Raw genomic sequence first — 15,660 nt, forward strand, 5'->3', positions numbered from 1 at the left:
GGGAAGCCGGGGCAGCATTCCAGGGGGAGGTTAGGACCTGAACCAAGGCTGTGGCTCTGGGTCTGGGAGGAAGGGAAAGGGGGGGTGGGATGCTGGGAGACCGGTTAGAGCTGACTGTGGAGTGGCTGGCTGTCAGGCACGGGAGGAGTTGGAGACGCCCTGAGGCCCAGCCTGGGCACGGGGAGCACGAGGTGCTGCTAACAGAAGTTTGGTGGGGGGCAGGCGGGGCGGGCAGGGGGTGGAAAGGGAGAAGAGGGAGGCGAAGGGGGCCTCTGAACACACTGAGAGGGCCAGGGCTGGGGGCAGGGGTCACGCAGGGGTGGGAATGCTGGCCCAGGTGCAGTGGCCATGCTCAGATTTCTGTGGGTTTGCACCCATTCATTTGTTGGGGGGCTCACAGAACCAGCGGGAAGAGGAGGATGAGGCTTGGAGAGGGGACAGGAACCAAGTGAATCCAAATGGCTGGCCCTGTGGCCACACGGCCAGGTCCTGGCAAGCGCTGGGTGGAGTCACTGGAGCCGTCAGAACTGGGTGTGGGATGTGCCACCACTGCTCGTGGCCAAAGGATACCCTAGGAACTGCCCCGTGCTCCAGTCTCAGGGTGCTGGGGACGGGAGGGGCGGCAGGGGGGAGTCCTGTTTTTCAGCTTTCAGGGCAGATGTGTGGGAAGCTTCCCCAGCGGAGCAGGGCCCCCTGCTGGGAGCCGAAGGAGACAGAGTCCCCGTTAGCTTGCAAGGGGGGCTGCAGCGGAGTCCCACACACCAGGGGGCACGTCACCGGAAATGCATTGTCTCACGTCCTGGCGGCCGGGAGTCTGAGGTCCAGGTGTGGGCAGGGCTGGCCGCTTCCCTCCCTCCCGAGGGCTGGGCCCGGGCTTCTGGAGCCTCGGCGTTCCCTGGCGTGTAGCCGGCTGGCTGCTCCCCGCGTCTTCACACCGTCTCCCCCTTGTGTGTGTGTCTCTCTCTACGTCCAAATTTCCCGTTTGTATGAGGACACCTGTCCTGTTGGCTCGGGGCTCCCGCTAGAGACCTAATTTGTCACTTGATGACCTCTGTAAGGACCCCGTTTCCAACAACAGTTCCATCTGAGGTCGTGGGGGTCAGGGCTCCCATGCATCTTTGGGGGACACGATCCAGCCCCCCTCAGTCCCCACGGCAGCACGTCGCTTTGGCTTGAACTTTGCTTCGCGTCTCTTCCTTTCAAGCACAAAATGGTTTTCGGACGGCCTTTATCGAACGGTCAGTTTTTAAAGGCGGGAATTAAATAAATCGGGTTGCTGCTTCCGTCCCTCATATAAATCGGCTCACGGGCTCCAGCGCCTCTCCGCCCTTCCTGTGGCTGGGTGGTGGGTCCGAGGCCGCCTGCGCAGCGTCCCTGCCGTGGGACACGCCGTGTCATTGCTAACTTCATTACCTTTGTTCTGTGGTGCAGCAGTCCGACAGGGGAGGGAGGCGCTTCTCGTTGCTGCTGGACGGAGCGAACGTGCCCAGCACGTGGGCTGGGTGAGGGGCCAACCGCCCATTTGCGGCAAAGACCTGTCCTGGCCCCCCAGGGCGGCCGGCTCCCCAGGCAGACCTTGGCTCCGAACACGCTTCCCCGGTTTGCAGGACGCGAGGGCACGTGCGTGTCAGGCCTGCTGCCCGGCCCGCTCAGCCCGCTGGGAGAGCCCATGCTGTCTGGGCCCCGTGCCTTTGCCATCGACTTTGTGCATGATGTTCTGGAGGCCGCGGGGCCCCTCTGCCCGCAGTCGGTGTCTGTTCTGTCACCCCCTCTTTCCCCGCACCTTCCTCGGAGGCCAGCGGGCCGGGAGGCCAGCACCCGCCATCGGCCGCCTCTCCCCAGGGCTAGAAGACGGGGATTTGGACATTAACCCAGCGGACTCCCCGGTCCGATAACCCTACACTCAGCAGAAGGAAGGGGAAGAGAAGCCTGGGGGCGGGGGGGGGGGGGAGTCCCTCCCAGGGTCCCCGGGCCGGTGGCCTCTGTCCGGATGCCAGGGAGCCCCGGCCCGCCTGTGCGGGAGGCGCGGGGCTGAGCGCAGGAGCCACCAGGAATCTATTTTTATTTGGTGCTGTCTCTCCTCTCCGGCTTTGGGCGGAGGAGAAGTCTGGATTCCGCAGACTCCTCAGTGAACACAAACAGGAGCGGGCGGTGCCAGGGCTGTCTCCCTCCTCCTCCTCCTCCTCCTCCTCCTCCTTCCCCTCCTCCCCCTCCTCCTCATCCTCCCCCTCCTCCCCTCCCCCTCCCCCTCCCCCTCCTCTCCCCCTCCTTTCCCTCCTCCTCCCCTTCCCCCCTCCTCCTCCTTATCCTCCTTCTCCCCCCTCCCCTCCCCTCCCCCTCCTCTCCCCCTCCTTTCCCTCCTCCTCCCCCTCCCCCCTCCTCCTCCTTATCCTCCTTCTCCCCCTCCTCCTTATCCTCCTCCTCCTCTCCCCCTTCCTCCTCCTCCCCCCTCCTCCTCTTCCTGTCCCCCTCCTTCCCCTCCCCCCTCCTTCCCCTCCTCCTCCCCCTCCTCTTCCTCCCCCCTCCTCCTCCTCTCCCCCCTCCTTCCCCTCCCCCTCTCTTCTTCCTCCCCCCTCCTCCCCCTCCTCCTCCCCCCTCCCCCTCCCTGTCTCCTCCTCTTCCTTCTCCTCTTCCTCCTCCTCTTCCTTCTCCTCCTCCTCTTCCATCCTCCTCCTCCTCCATCCCCCCTCCTCCTCCTCCTCGCGGTTTGGACGGTGCTTCCTGGTGGGGGACCGTGGAAGGCTGGGGCCTGGTGGGCTGGAGCAGGTGGTTTGCTTTAGAGAAAGGCCCACGGGTGGCCAGTGAGGGGAGCGCCGTGCCCGGGCACAGATGTCTGGCCCTGCCAACGCTGGCTTTCCCAGCAGCGGCCGAGGACTTGGTGTGTGTGTGGGGGGGGGGGGGGGGGAGGAGGTCCCTACTTTTGTCCTGAAGACCTCCAGGCCAAAGCGAGAAGGTGGCCATGGCGCACCTGGGCTGGAAGGATGGCCGAACCTTCCCGAGGGCAGAGCCAACTCGCCCTGGGATTCCTGGCCGGCCTGGGGCTCTGGCAGGAGCCTGGGGGGCACTGCTAGGAGCCGCCGCCCTCTACTGCCCCCAGGTCGTTCCTCGGGCGACACCTTGGGCCGCCTGCTCAGGGCTGCGCTCCCTGGAGGGCGGGCTCGGAGCTCGAAGTGCGGAGGGGCTCTCTTGCTGCTGAGCGCTCTGGCTCCCTGTGGCTGGGGTGACTGACCTCTCTCCCCCCATCATGTCTCCCGCCCCCGTCAGCATCTCTTTCTTCCTCTCCCGTCCCTCAGCGGCGTCTTGGCCTCCCGAAATGACCACAGAGCAGCATCCCTGCGCTTCTGAGGGCGAACAAGCTGGGACGCTCATGAGGTTAAGCTTGGGGTCCACTAGGGACTCCTGGTCCTCTCCGTGGGCCCACCTTCTCTGTCTCTTAAAACTGCCCCTGCGGGTGCGAACAGCTCTGCGCTGTGATGTGAGTTCTCCAAGCGCGTCCCTCCAGTTTTCAGGAAGCATTTCTCCCCCGGCTCTGTCTTCCCCTCCTGGGCTCGCAGCCCCACTAACATCCTTTGGGAACGCAGTGAGCGCCGTGAAAACGAGGCCCTTTGGGGGCCGGGCATGGACCGTCTCCCCAGCGCTGGGCAGGGAAGGGGGTTGCTGTTATGCCAGCCTGGCCGGGGCCGGGGGGCTGAGCCTGGCCTGTCGCAGCGGCTCTCCTGCCCCCCCCCCCCCCCCCGCGCCCCCTCGAGTCTTCGCTTCTCTGCGCCATCTGCTCTCTTCCCCATCCTCTGCCCCAGGCTCTGAGCTCTTTGCTGTGGTGATTCCTTCTTCCTTCTCACTTTTGGTCCCTGCTGAGGTGGGTGCCTGCACCCCTAGCTGTCCCCTCCCGCCGCAGCTCTCTGAGCCGTGGGACTCCGGGTTCACCCCCCACTCCGTGCCGCTCTCCCCGCCTCCCGGAGAGCGTGGCCGGGGTGGCCCAGCGCGTCCGTCCTTCTCTGGGCACAGCTTTCTGCCTCCGCCGTCTCAGCGGCCACTGCCCCGCCTGCGGCCCAGGGAGGATGTTCCTGGTGGGATGTGATGGGCCACAAACGCAGAACGAGAACTCAGCCATGATTTGTTGAACGTTTATTACGCCATTTAATATGGATAGTGAATTACTAAGGAAGATGCCAGGCACCTGTCATTAGGTTCTGAGGGGTGAGTTTTTGAAAAGACACTGATTGTGTCCTTGGCCCCCACCCCGAAATGAAGTCATGCCGCCATTTACCTTCCCAATCCAGCCCAGACTCTGGAGTCCTTTTTTTAAAAAAAAAATATATATATTATGTTTTTTTACAGAGAGGAAGGGAGAGGGATAGAGAGTTAGAAACATCGATGAGACAGAAACATCCATCAGCTGCCTCCTGCACACCCCCTACTGGGGATGTGCCCGCAACCAAGGTACATGCCCTTGACCGGAATCGAACCTGGGACCCTTCACTCCACAGGCTGATGCTCTATCCACTGAGCCACACCGGTTAGAGCCAGACTCCGGAGTCTTGATCAGAGCTGGCCACTTGCAGCCGCCCTCCTGGTCCTAGCAGCATCTTTCTCATGCGCCATTGACTCAGAGCTTACTTCGGGCTGCGGAGTTCCTCTTTCTCTCCCGGGCTTCCTCCCACGTCCAAGTTCTACCTGGGCTTCCGAGACCAGCTCAGCCTGTACTCCCGCTCAGCGAAGCGCTACACACCTGCTGGCTTCAACCCGCAGAAGTCTCCCTCGGGTCTAGACGACAGCGTGGAAATTAGGGGTCGGCGGGGTTGGCCCCTCCGAAGGCTCTCGGGGAGGCTTCGCCCACCCCTCCTCCAGGTCCGATGGCTCCAGGCATTCTGCAGCTTGTGCCTTCACGGCTCGGTCTCATGTGGCTTTCTCCTCTGTGTTTCCTCTTCTGTCTCTTGTAAGGACAGTTGTTGATGAGTTTAGGAGTCACTCCGATAATCCGGGATGCTAGCTATCTCAAGACCCTTAACTCAGTTACATCTGGAAAGCCCCCTTTTCCAAATAAAGTAATATTTATAGGTCCCGGGGATTCAGCGGTGGACATATCTTTGCGGGGGTAGGGCAGGCAACATTTAATTCACTATAATCCCCAGTTCCCTCGAAGACGTCCCCCAGCTAGAAGTGACCTTTCTCCCCTGTGGGCTTCCATGTCCTTATTCCAGTCACCTAAGGCAGTGGTCGGCAAACTGTGGCTCACGAGCCACATGTGGCTCTTTGGCCCCTTGAGTGTGGCTCTTCCACAAAATACCACGTGTGGGCGCGCACGTACAGTGCGATTGAAACTTCGTGGCCCATGCGCAGAAGTCGGTTTTCGGCTCTCAAAAGACATTTCAGTCGTTGTACTGTTGATATTTGGCTCTGTTGACTAATGAGTTTGCCGACCACTGACCTAAGGCATCTTTGTGCTTCTACTGGGCAGTGTCGATATGTTGGGACTAGTAGTAAGAGTGTGGGTTACCGAGTTAGCAGTTCTGCGTTCAGATCCCGGCCCTGCCACTTGCCAGCTGGACGGCACTGGCCAAGTCCCCTAACTCCCCTGCCAGGGCCAGGATGCAGCGAGGGGCCACTCTCCGGGGCCCGCGACTGCAGGGCCACCCCCCTCGCCGCCCATGCTGAGCTTCCTTACGTTTTGTGCCCGAGGTGCCCTTCTGCCTTTGCCCTGGTTTTTAAATCTGCAAAGTAGGGATCCTTATCCCGACGGAGAAATCGTCTGGATTGAGTGAGTGGCACAGCTAAACGCCTCGGCCCGCCGCCTGGCACGTAGCTGGGGCTCAGTAAACGAAGCCGCCGTTCCTCTGACCAGACAGTAAGCTCCCGAAGAGCTGGTCTTCACGTCTAATTCGTTTTTAGAGTCCCAATAACTCCAAGCGATCCATGATGCTTGAGTGAATGAATGGGCCCGTGCTCCGCTGGAGGCATGTGGTGACTGGGTTAGCGGTCTAGACGCGGGCAAACCACTCAAGCTTCGCGTCCCTGGATCAAGAGTCCTTGAGCTGATTCATTTCCTTGTTCGTGTCTAGTGCTTAGACTTAGAGGGTTTAGGTGAGGCGCTTTGGAGGGAAGGAGGGGAGCCCAAACCTCAGTACATTTCTGAGGTTGGTTTTCAAATTAGAACCATGAAGGAAAAGGCTCCCAAAGTGGGGTGCGTGCGCGCTGGAGGATTAGCGCGCGTCTGGAGAGCAGCGGCTCCGATGTGCAAAGCGGCTTTGGTCCACGCGGGCCGGGCCCTCGGGAGCAGCTGGGCTCCCGCTCGGTGAGGCGCTTGCCAGCGCCGGGGGAGGAGATGCTTTCCGAGAACTCGGAGGCTATCTTGCATCTGCCTGGAGCGCCATGGAACCCCTGGCAGCAGCGGGCCCAGGTGGGTGGGCCCCGAACCACACGGGCTGGCTGTTGGGACTGATGTTGCTCTTTGACGTTGTGGTTGGGGCTCGTTGACTCTCAGTGAGGACCAACACGGAAGGAGGAGTTCCTCCCTTCCAGCAAAAGGAATGTTTCCTTGGACAGGCCACTCGTCCTGCAACTGATTTCCTCTGCTGGCCCAGGACAGCCCGTGGTGTGGGACCCCAAGGCTGGTGAGAGGGGGGACGGACTCAAGAATTCCTGGATGGGAAGGCTTTTCCCTGCGTTGACCACAATTGCTCAAACACTAGGTTTAATAGCCTGAGAAGGTCTACATTTGCGTGGAGACGGTGTATGTGTGGAATTTTATCTTATTTTTTTGCTTCAAGCTGACCATCAGAGCCAGACTAGTGACGACCGTGACAATTCTAAATTCCCCATCCCGTCCTGGTAGGTTCCGCTCCGAGGTCTTGGTCCTAAACGTTCAAAGTGTGTGTTTATCTAGCAACCTCACTAAAGCACTCGTTTTCGCTGGTGCCAGACACATGGATCGGGTTTGCAGCCGGTTGCCCAGTTCAAGGGCTGCCTCTCGGACCCAGCCGCAGAGCTTAAGGGAAGCGGTCTGGCAGGCTGTGGGGAAAGTTGATTTTGGTAACGGCTGCATTGACGTGCATAAGGTCACCATGGAACTGGCAGGCACGGGGCCGCTTCGGTGAGGCTGAGCGTGTGCAGTCGCCGCTCCTGGCCGAGCTGCGTGCTTGGACGCGGGGAGCACAGAGCGGGCTCTTGGCTTCAGGAATTTGGCTCACTGTTTCCACCCACTGAGTCATGTCCACTGCTGCACCTGCTTCTTTTGGAGCAAAACTTGCACATTATCACCATTACTCTTCAATAGCACCAGAGTGTACTAATCTAGGAGATCTGTTTCTTTCCCTTTCTTTCTCTGCCATGAAATAAGATCTCCAGGACTGTGTATGTGTGTGTGTGTGGATGGGGGTTGAAAAACACCTTCTGAGTCATTGCCTGAGAAGTTTTTTATTGTACTTTTTTTTCAAGTGATTCAAGGTAGCGAGAGCAGTACAGGGCAAGCAGACATTTAAACGGAAAACAGCCAGGGGGTAAAGACTTCTGCCCTTCTCGGCCCCAGGACAGGTAACTCCCCGTCATTTCTGACGCTGTTAGCAAGTTGGAGAGTGGGGTTGGGGAGACTTCTCCAGTCGAGGTGGTGGCACACACACCAAAGAACCGCAGCCTGTAAGAGAGAAACTTCGGCACCAGTGATGGCCTCAGAGCTACCGTTTGTATCCTGTAGAAGCAGGAAGGTCCTGGGGCGAATATGGAGACAGGGTTCCACACGCCCATCACATTAGCTTGTCACGGACAGTGAAATGGTGCTCTTTTGAGCTCCCGAGTGCCCCAGGAACCAGAAAGAGGCCAGGGGTTGGCTAACCACAGCCCGAGGACGGCCACCTGCGTGGGGAAGTCAGGTTTTACGGGCGCCCAGCCACGCTCACTCGTTTCCGTGTTGTCCGTGGCTGCCTTCATGCTACAAGCGCCGAGTGGAGTAGCTGGCCGCACGGTATGGCCAATGCACCCAAAACATCATCTCTCTGGGTCTCTAAGGGGAAAGTTAGCAGACCCCTGGTCTAGACAAATAGTCAGATGAGTCAGGTGTTGGCTAAAAGTCCCCAACTCACGATGCCAAGAGGAGGACAGGGTTGGCTTTGGCTGTTGTCATGCACGGTGTAATTTTAAAACATCTTTACAAGCCGGCACGACGGAAAGTCTCATTCACCCTATTTTGGAGCAGCAAGATGGAAAGTAAAATCAGATCTGAATATCGTTTCTGTGTTACCTGGACTTCCAAAGCATGGCTCCATTGCTTATATATACACGTAAGTCAATGTCATTTCTCCAAACTTTAAAAAGATGCAAATGTTGGTGATCTTTAAAAATATTGGCATTATGCTTTTATCTGTAGCAAAATTCTACAATGCTCAGAATCAAGCGCTGTGGCTATCATTTCAGTCCTACTTCAGGTAAAACTCTTTAGGCTAATGGTTTCCCCATCTTTGAACCAGTTTTAAGAGTCACCAGAAGCCTGTAGGTTAAGACACCAGACACATTTCCGAGCTGAGCCTGCCAGTGCCAACACGCTGGGCCAATTCGGTAAAACATGCCATACAATGACGACTGTTTCATTCGAATTAACGGGACACTTTGCACAATGGCAGGAGTTCAAAAGCCAGACATGGGCTCTCGGCTATCATGCACACGTCGGCAACAGATTTGAATCTTGCCTTTGTGGTCAGGTTTTTTGGTTGGTCTGGTCAGGAGTGCAGGGTCTGACCAAGAACACAGCTCACAGACCTGCAGCCGTGAAAACCACAGTCTCCATAGGGCTGCGTTCACCAAGCTACACAACGGCAAGTGGCTGGAACCTCGCTGTCCTGACAGGTCAGAGGGGACCTGAAGGGTTAGAAATGTCCTGAAGGATAGGGCCTATTATTTGATGTTGGTTACAATGAAGGCTAACTCTTTTCTCCTCGTTTAAACATTGGGTAGATTCATAAGTAACTGATGATGATGGATGCTGCCTGCAGATGTGATCTTATTTGACTTGTGACCAGTGGCAACAGAAAAGCCCTTCAGGGGACAGGAGCCCCGGGCTTCCTCTCTAGACTCAGATGGGCCACCTGGCTGTGTGCTTTGTCTAGGGTTTAAATGGCTGGGACCCCGTGCTGTAACTGTGCCTTCTACCTGGGCGAATTTATAAAGCTTGAAATAATGACGTAGGGGAGAAACGCCGTGTTAGTGAAAATATCACCAGGAATTTAAATATGATTTTTTGAGATGTGTTAAGAGTTACAACATATAACTTATAACAACCCACATGATAAATTATAACAGCTAAGCAAACGAAGGCATAGGATATGAAGTTTTTTCTTCAGTTTCAAGTGTAATAGGATCTTAATAGCTGGAGGAAACGTCACCGTTCTATATTGTTATTTAAAAAAACTGGTCCTAGTTCTTAGGTTTTTTTCCCTTAAGAAGCCAGCAAGGTCTTTAGGTTTGGTCTGTCCCATCTCAGAATGCCACTTGTAAATCCAAACTTAAAGGCACCCTTCATGTTTAAAGGAGGGGCAGAGTAGGGCTGGTTTTCAGAAAAGATGACTCCCTGTTCTTATTGAGGAACAGAAAGGTGAGACCTTGATGGGGCGGCTAAGAAGAGATTTCAAAAAATGATTGCTCTCAAACCTGTGTTCCAGGAGTCAGGCTGCGGGTGGGGGGTGGGGGGTGGGGGGGAGAGTGTCTCTTTAAAGCAAAGCAGCCGGCACTCCCGGACGCTGGGAGCAGCCAGATCGGGGCACGTTTCTGCGTGGCAGTTCTGCTCGGGTAGCCAGGGTCTCATTAGGATCCAGGCGGCCAGAGGCCCGCTAGGGAGAGGCCCCGGGTGTGGGGGGCACTTCAAGTTACATTCCAGGCGAACATTAGACTGTCAGAGCGCAGGGGGGCCCGAGTGTCCGCAGAATGGAGGTGGGCAGAGACCTGGAACGCACGCGAGCACATGTCAGCGATAAATAGCTGCTGACACAAATGGAACATGTGCAGCTTTTTAAGAAGGTGGGATCGAGTAACAGGCCCACAGCCATCGCTCTCGGCACTTTAGACCTCTTTCTTCTCTCCACTTGGGCTCTTTGTTGAGTCACTTCCATCAGGCAGAGTTCCACGGGATAAACCGTTTGAATCTGGTTGTATTTTATCCAGCGTTTGTTTCCCTGCGGAGATAATAATCACACAGAAATCTTTCGAGCTCTTATAGAAGCATAAGTCTTCGTAATGTCTCCTCTATCTAGGCCACGTTTATTCCCTCCTTTTATACGATGTGGTCACCCTCGAAGCAGAAGAGGAAAACGCCAGCGGGGGGAAGGCCCAGGGGCCTCCATGCCCCTCGCCATGTGGTCAGCACTGCCCAGGGGAGAGGGCAGTCTCCCCGCCCAGAGGCTGCCACGCTGGGTACGGAGACCAGCCCGGGTCGGCCAGGAGGTGAACACGGTGCCTTCCCCCATCTCCAGAGCTTTCTCCCTGGAGTCCCGTCTTTTATGTTGAGCCTAACGCACAGGACTACACAGAAAGGCAGCCTTTCAGAGTGGCTTCTAACCGCCACGGATCCTATGCGTGGGGCTTTGTGAAACGAAAAAGAGTGGAAAGTAAGTGAACTTTATTTCCTACCGAACCTCTGACCACACAGGTCACCACCGCTAATGCACACATTGCCAGGAACTCCAGTTCTTAATTCTTGCCCTGAACGCTCTTAGCCGATCAGAGGGCTCACGTGGGAAATGGCACACAGAATTCACGGGGCCACGTGTTCTCAGGCGTGCGGACGAGGCTTTAATGGCTTGTGCTTCAAAGGCTTGGTCCTAACAGAACGGTGGAGGAACCTGTGAGGACACCACGACTCCTGTCTAGGCACCTACAGGTCACCCCCAATCCCTAGCAAAGCTGGAGACTGTTGGGGGGCGGAGGGGAGGACACAGTGGAGGGTGTCCTTCATCCTGGACATTGCTCCTGTGGGCTGTAGGACTAATGCGAGCGAGCGATTCTCAGGGAAAGTAAGGAGCTAACGGGAAAGATGATGCAGGTTAAAGGGACCAGGATGAACGAGGGAAGGAGGAGGGGAGAAGCCACTCATGGTCAGGGGTCCGGGGAGAAGGTCACCCTTGGCCTCACAGTGCACAGGCCGCCTTCCCCAGGGACGATGTTCCCTGGCAGCCTGGCCTCTGCCCTGTCCCTCCAAGGCCCCCCCGAGCACCGGGGCGGCTGCTAGGAGCCGTCCCTGTTCCTCTCCTCCTCTTTTCCAGTTTAAGGAAACTCACAGAGGAAATCGGCAACATCACCCAAATCAAGAGAACAGGGTCAGTTCTTTTGTAGCCCGTGTTCTGTGCAAACCCGACATCCAAATAGGTGAGCATTAGCACAGTTAATGATAATACCAGAGGTGATGCTTTAAGTGCTTATGTTTTGAAAATAATTATGTTTTCTGTGAATTTAACACCCTAAATCAGCGGTCGGCAAACTGCAGCTTGCAAGCCGCGGTTTGCCGACCACTGACCTAGACTCTCGATTCCAATAATTACAGGCTGTTGTTGTTCCTTGTGATTAAGCCCCTATCCCAGTGGTCGGCAAACTCATTAGTCAACAGAGCGGCAAACCGCGGCTTTTAGGAGCTGCAGTTTGCCGACCACCGCCCTAAATAATACCAGCAATGATTAATTTAGGAGGATAACATTTTCTATTGTAAATGAAAGAATATGCACTTTTACCGGGAATAGTCCCCAAGTCAATGTAAGACTGAGGCAGATGTTCCTTCTCTCGATGTCTTGTGACCAAAAACACACCCAGGAATGACAGAAAACACCTGTAAGAAGAACAGGAATACAGAATGCTGAAACAACGCATGGTATTAAATAACAGCCCCATATTCCACACGATGGCATACATTCCACTGGTTTTGTTCTTCCTGTTTCCCATGGTAAGCTGCCTAAAACTTGTCTTAATTGCTGCAGCCAATAATATTTGTCCTCAGAACCAAGCCTTGGAGAGCTTCCAATAAATCTCTGCCCCAGCTTTTCACCATCTGGAGACTAATTCAGGCTCTAAACCCTTTGGGTAGACATTAAGTCTCATTTTCTATCCATGCATGCCCAGACCCATTACTGGCATGCAAAACGAGCACACACACACACAAAAATAATTTATTCTTTAATTTTCTAAGAAATTTAGTTGTCCTTGGCCATAAGAATAGTCACAGTTTCCAGAGCCCAGAAGTTTAGCCTTGCCCAAATATCTTATGAAATTGCATTTTCAAGATAGATGGTTTTCTGTGCTGAGAGTAGTCTGTGCTCCAGTTTGCGTAACAACGGTCATGCAGAATACCAGATAAAATGTCCATATACCCAAAGCAATCTACAGATTCAGTGCACTCCCCCTTAAAATACCAATGGCATATTTCACAGACCTAGAACGAACTCTCCAAAAATTCCCCTGGAATAAAAAAAGACCCCAAATAGCTGCAGCAATCCTGAGAAAGGAGAACAAAGTAGGAGGGATCTCAATACCAGATATCAAACTGTATTACAAAGGTAATGATGCAGGTTAAAGGGACCAGGATGAATGAGGGGAGAACGTCACCCTTGGCCTCACAGTGCACAGGCCACCTTCCCCAGGGACAATGTTCCCTGGCAGCCTGGCCTCTGCCCTGTCCCTCCAAGCACCGGGGCTGTCTTGACTCCATTGTATTTTCTTGCCTCCTCTGTCAAATATTAATTGAGCATAGACCCAAACCACTATGCTTAATTAATATTTGACAAAGGAGGCAAGAAAATACAATGGAGTCAAGACAGTCTCTTCAATAAATGGTGTTGGGGAAATTGGACAGATACATGCAAAAAAATGAAACTAGACCACCAACTTACACCATACACAAAAATAAACTCAAAATGGATAAAGGACTTAAACGTAAGATGGGAAACCATAAAAATCTTAGGAATCCACAGGTAGCAAAATCTCAGACATATGCCAACTCAATTTCTTTACCGATACAGCTCCTAGGGCAATGGAAACTAAAGAGAAAATAAACAAATGGGACTACATCATAACAAAAAGCTTCTGCACAGCAAAAGAAACCATCAACAAAACAAGAAAGCCCACTGCATGGGAGAACATATTTGCCAATGTTATCACTGATAAGGATTTAATCTCCAACATTTACAGGGAACTCATACAACTTAACAAAAGGAAGATAAACAACCCAATCAAAAAATGGGCAACGGACCTAAATAGATACTTTTCTTTTTTTTAAAATATATTTTATTGATTTTTTACAGAGAGGAAGGGAGAGGGATAGAGAGTTAGAAACATGGATGAGAGAGAAATATCGATCAGCTGCCTCCTGCACACCCCCTACTGGGGATGTGCCCACAACCAAGGTACATGCCCTTGACCGGAATCGAACCTGGGACCTTTCAGTCCGAAGGCCGACGCTCTATCCACTGAGCCAAACCGGTTTCGGCCCTAAATAGATACTTTTCAAAAGACAACATACAGAAGGCCAAGAGACATATGAAAACATGCTCAAAGTCACTAATCATCGAGAGATGCAAATCAAAATGATAATGAGGTACCATCTCACACCTTTCAGAATGGCTATCATCAACAAACGACAAGTGCTGGCGAGGATGTGGAGAAAAAGGAACCCTCGTGCACTGTTGATGGGCATGCAGACTGCTGCAGCCACTGTGGAAAAAAGTATGGAGTTTCCTCAGAAAACTAAAAATGGAACTCCCATTTGGCCCAGTGATCCCACTTCTAGGAATATATCCTAAAGAAACTAGAAACACCAATCAGAAAGGATGTATGCACCCCTATGTTCATAGCACAATTTACAATAGCTAAGATTTGGAAACAGCCTAAGTGCCCATCAGCAGATGAGTGGATTAGGAAACTGTGGTACATCTACATAAAGGAATACTATGCTGCTGTTAAAAGGAAGGAATTCCTACCATTTGCAACAGCATGGACCTGGAGAGCATTATGCTAAGTGAAATAAGCCAGTTGGAGAAAGAGAAATATCACACGATCTCACTCATTTGTGGAATATAATGAACAACATAAACTGATGAACAAAAACAGATCCAGAGACAGAGAAGCATCGATCAGACCCTCAAACCTCAGAGGGAAGGTAGGGGAGGGTGGGGAGAAGGGGGAGAGATCAACCAAAGGACTTGTACGCATGCATATAAGCCTAACCAATGGACACGGACACCAGGGGGTGAGGGTGCAAGGACACATATGTAATACCTTAATAAAGAAAAAAAAAAAGAATCATTAAGCATTATTGGACTGCCATTTGGAACCAACGGATGATCCTATACCTTGGTGATCCTCCGTCAAAGTCCTGTTCTCTGCAAGGATGTCGGCAATGATGCCCAGCAATGAAGGGTTAAAGCTGGGCACCCAGATCCAGGAAAGGGATGTCACCAATCTGATGGCATTAGGTCCAAAGCTAGATCTGCCCATCGTGGTCTTGTATTCTAGGTGATCCTCGAGGTGTCCATGGTTCCCTGATTGAGATCTAACCTAGGGCTCCCCAAGGGTGAGATAGGTCTGCTATAGTATGAAAAGGCATGAAGTAGCTACAAGGAGCCAGTGGCTGGAATTGAAAGTCCCCAGTGTTTCAGAACCCTCAGACAGATACCTAAATCACAAAGTCAAAGTCACTGAGCCTTGTGTCGGGTGTGAAATTGAAAAATGTTTCCTTTAGGAGCCCAGGAAATGGTTGTTCTATAATTTTCCAGTTTTCGATGCCTCACGTACAATGCCAACAATCCTACATAAAGGTAATAGAACTTCATATACCTTATCTCAGACATTTACTCACCCAAAAAAATATATAAACATAGCGAGAAAAGCTGCACCCAGGAATTCATTATAAAATATGATGCCTATAACAGGAATAGAAGACAACATTTTAGGATAAGAATATTTACAAAAAGCTACACATTGTTTTTCAAATCACGTCAACAGAGGAGGTCCCCTTTAGCCTCGGTTTCGCTTTCTGTGGTTTCTGTTACCCAGGGTCAAAAATATTAAGTGAAAAATTCCAGAAGTAAACAATTCACAGGTTTTAAGTTGCAGGCTGTCCTGAGTTGCATGATGAAATCCCACACCCCCGGGACATGAGGTATCCCTCTGTGCAGCATAGCCATGCTGCATACACTTAGGTAGCAGCCGTCTTGGTGTCAGGCTGACTATGTGGTAGCGCAGAGCCTGTGTTCAAGTCACCCTTAATTTACTTAATAATGGCCCCAAAGCACAAGAGTAGTGATGCTGGCAATTTGAACACGCCAAAGAGAAGCCAGAAAAATGTATTAACTACTTTTAAAAATTTGCCCACTGGCCCTGACTGGTTTGGCTCGGTGGATAGAGCGTCGGCCTGCGGACTGAAGGGTCCCAGGTTCGATTCCGGTCAAGGGCATGTACCTTGGTTGCGGGCACATCCCCAGTGGGGGGTGTGCAGGAGGCAGCTGATCGATGTTTCTCTCCCATCGATGTTTCTGACTCTCTCTCCCTCTCCTTTCCTCTCTGTAAAAAATCAATAAAATATATTTTTTAAAAAAATTTGCCCACTGGCAGTCACATTGTTTGCCATGAAGTAAAAAAAGATGAGCCAGTTAGGAAACAGATAATGCCCTACCTACAGGAAATGAAATCTCAATA

At 53.1% G+C, this 15,660-nt stretch overlaps 1 protein-coding gene across 1 annotated transcript in view; it reads right to left on the reverse strand.

Annotated features, from left to right (window-relative positions):
• Nucleotides 1-7,083: 7,083 nt before the first annotated feature.
• Nucleotides 7,084-15,660, reverse strand: part of NIPAL2 (NIPA like domain containing 2) — a 66,257-nt gene continuing 57,680 nt past the window's right edge. The window contains exons 9-11 of the mRNA XM_079796697.1: nt 14,822-14,885; nt 11,706-11,800; nt 7,084-10,157 (exon numbers count right to left, since the gene is read on the reverse strand). Of these exons, the coding sequence (XP_079652823.1) occupies nt 10,045-10,157; nt 11,706-11,800; nt 14,822-14,885 (272 nt within the window). The 3' untranslated portion in view covers nt 7,084-10,044. The remainder of the gene's footprint in view (nt 10,158-11,705; nt 11,801-14,821; nt 14,886-15,660) is intronic.

Source organism: Cnephaeus nilssonii (genome assembly GCF_951640355.1).
Source record: "Cnephaeus nilssonii genome assembly, chromosome: 18".
In the NCBI taxonomy this organism is placed as follows: domain Eukaryota; kingdom Metazoa; phylum Chordata; class Mammalia; order Chiroptera; family Vespertilionidae; genus Cnephaeus; species Cnephaeus nilssonii.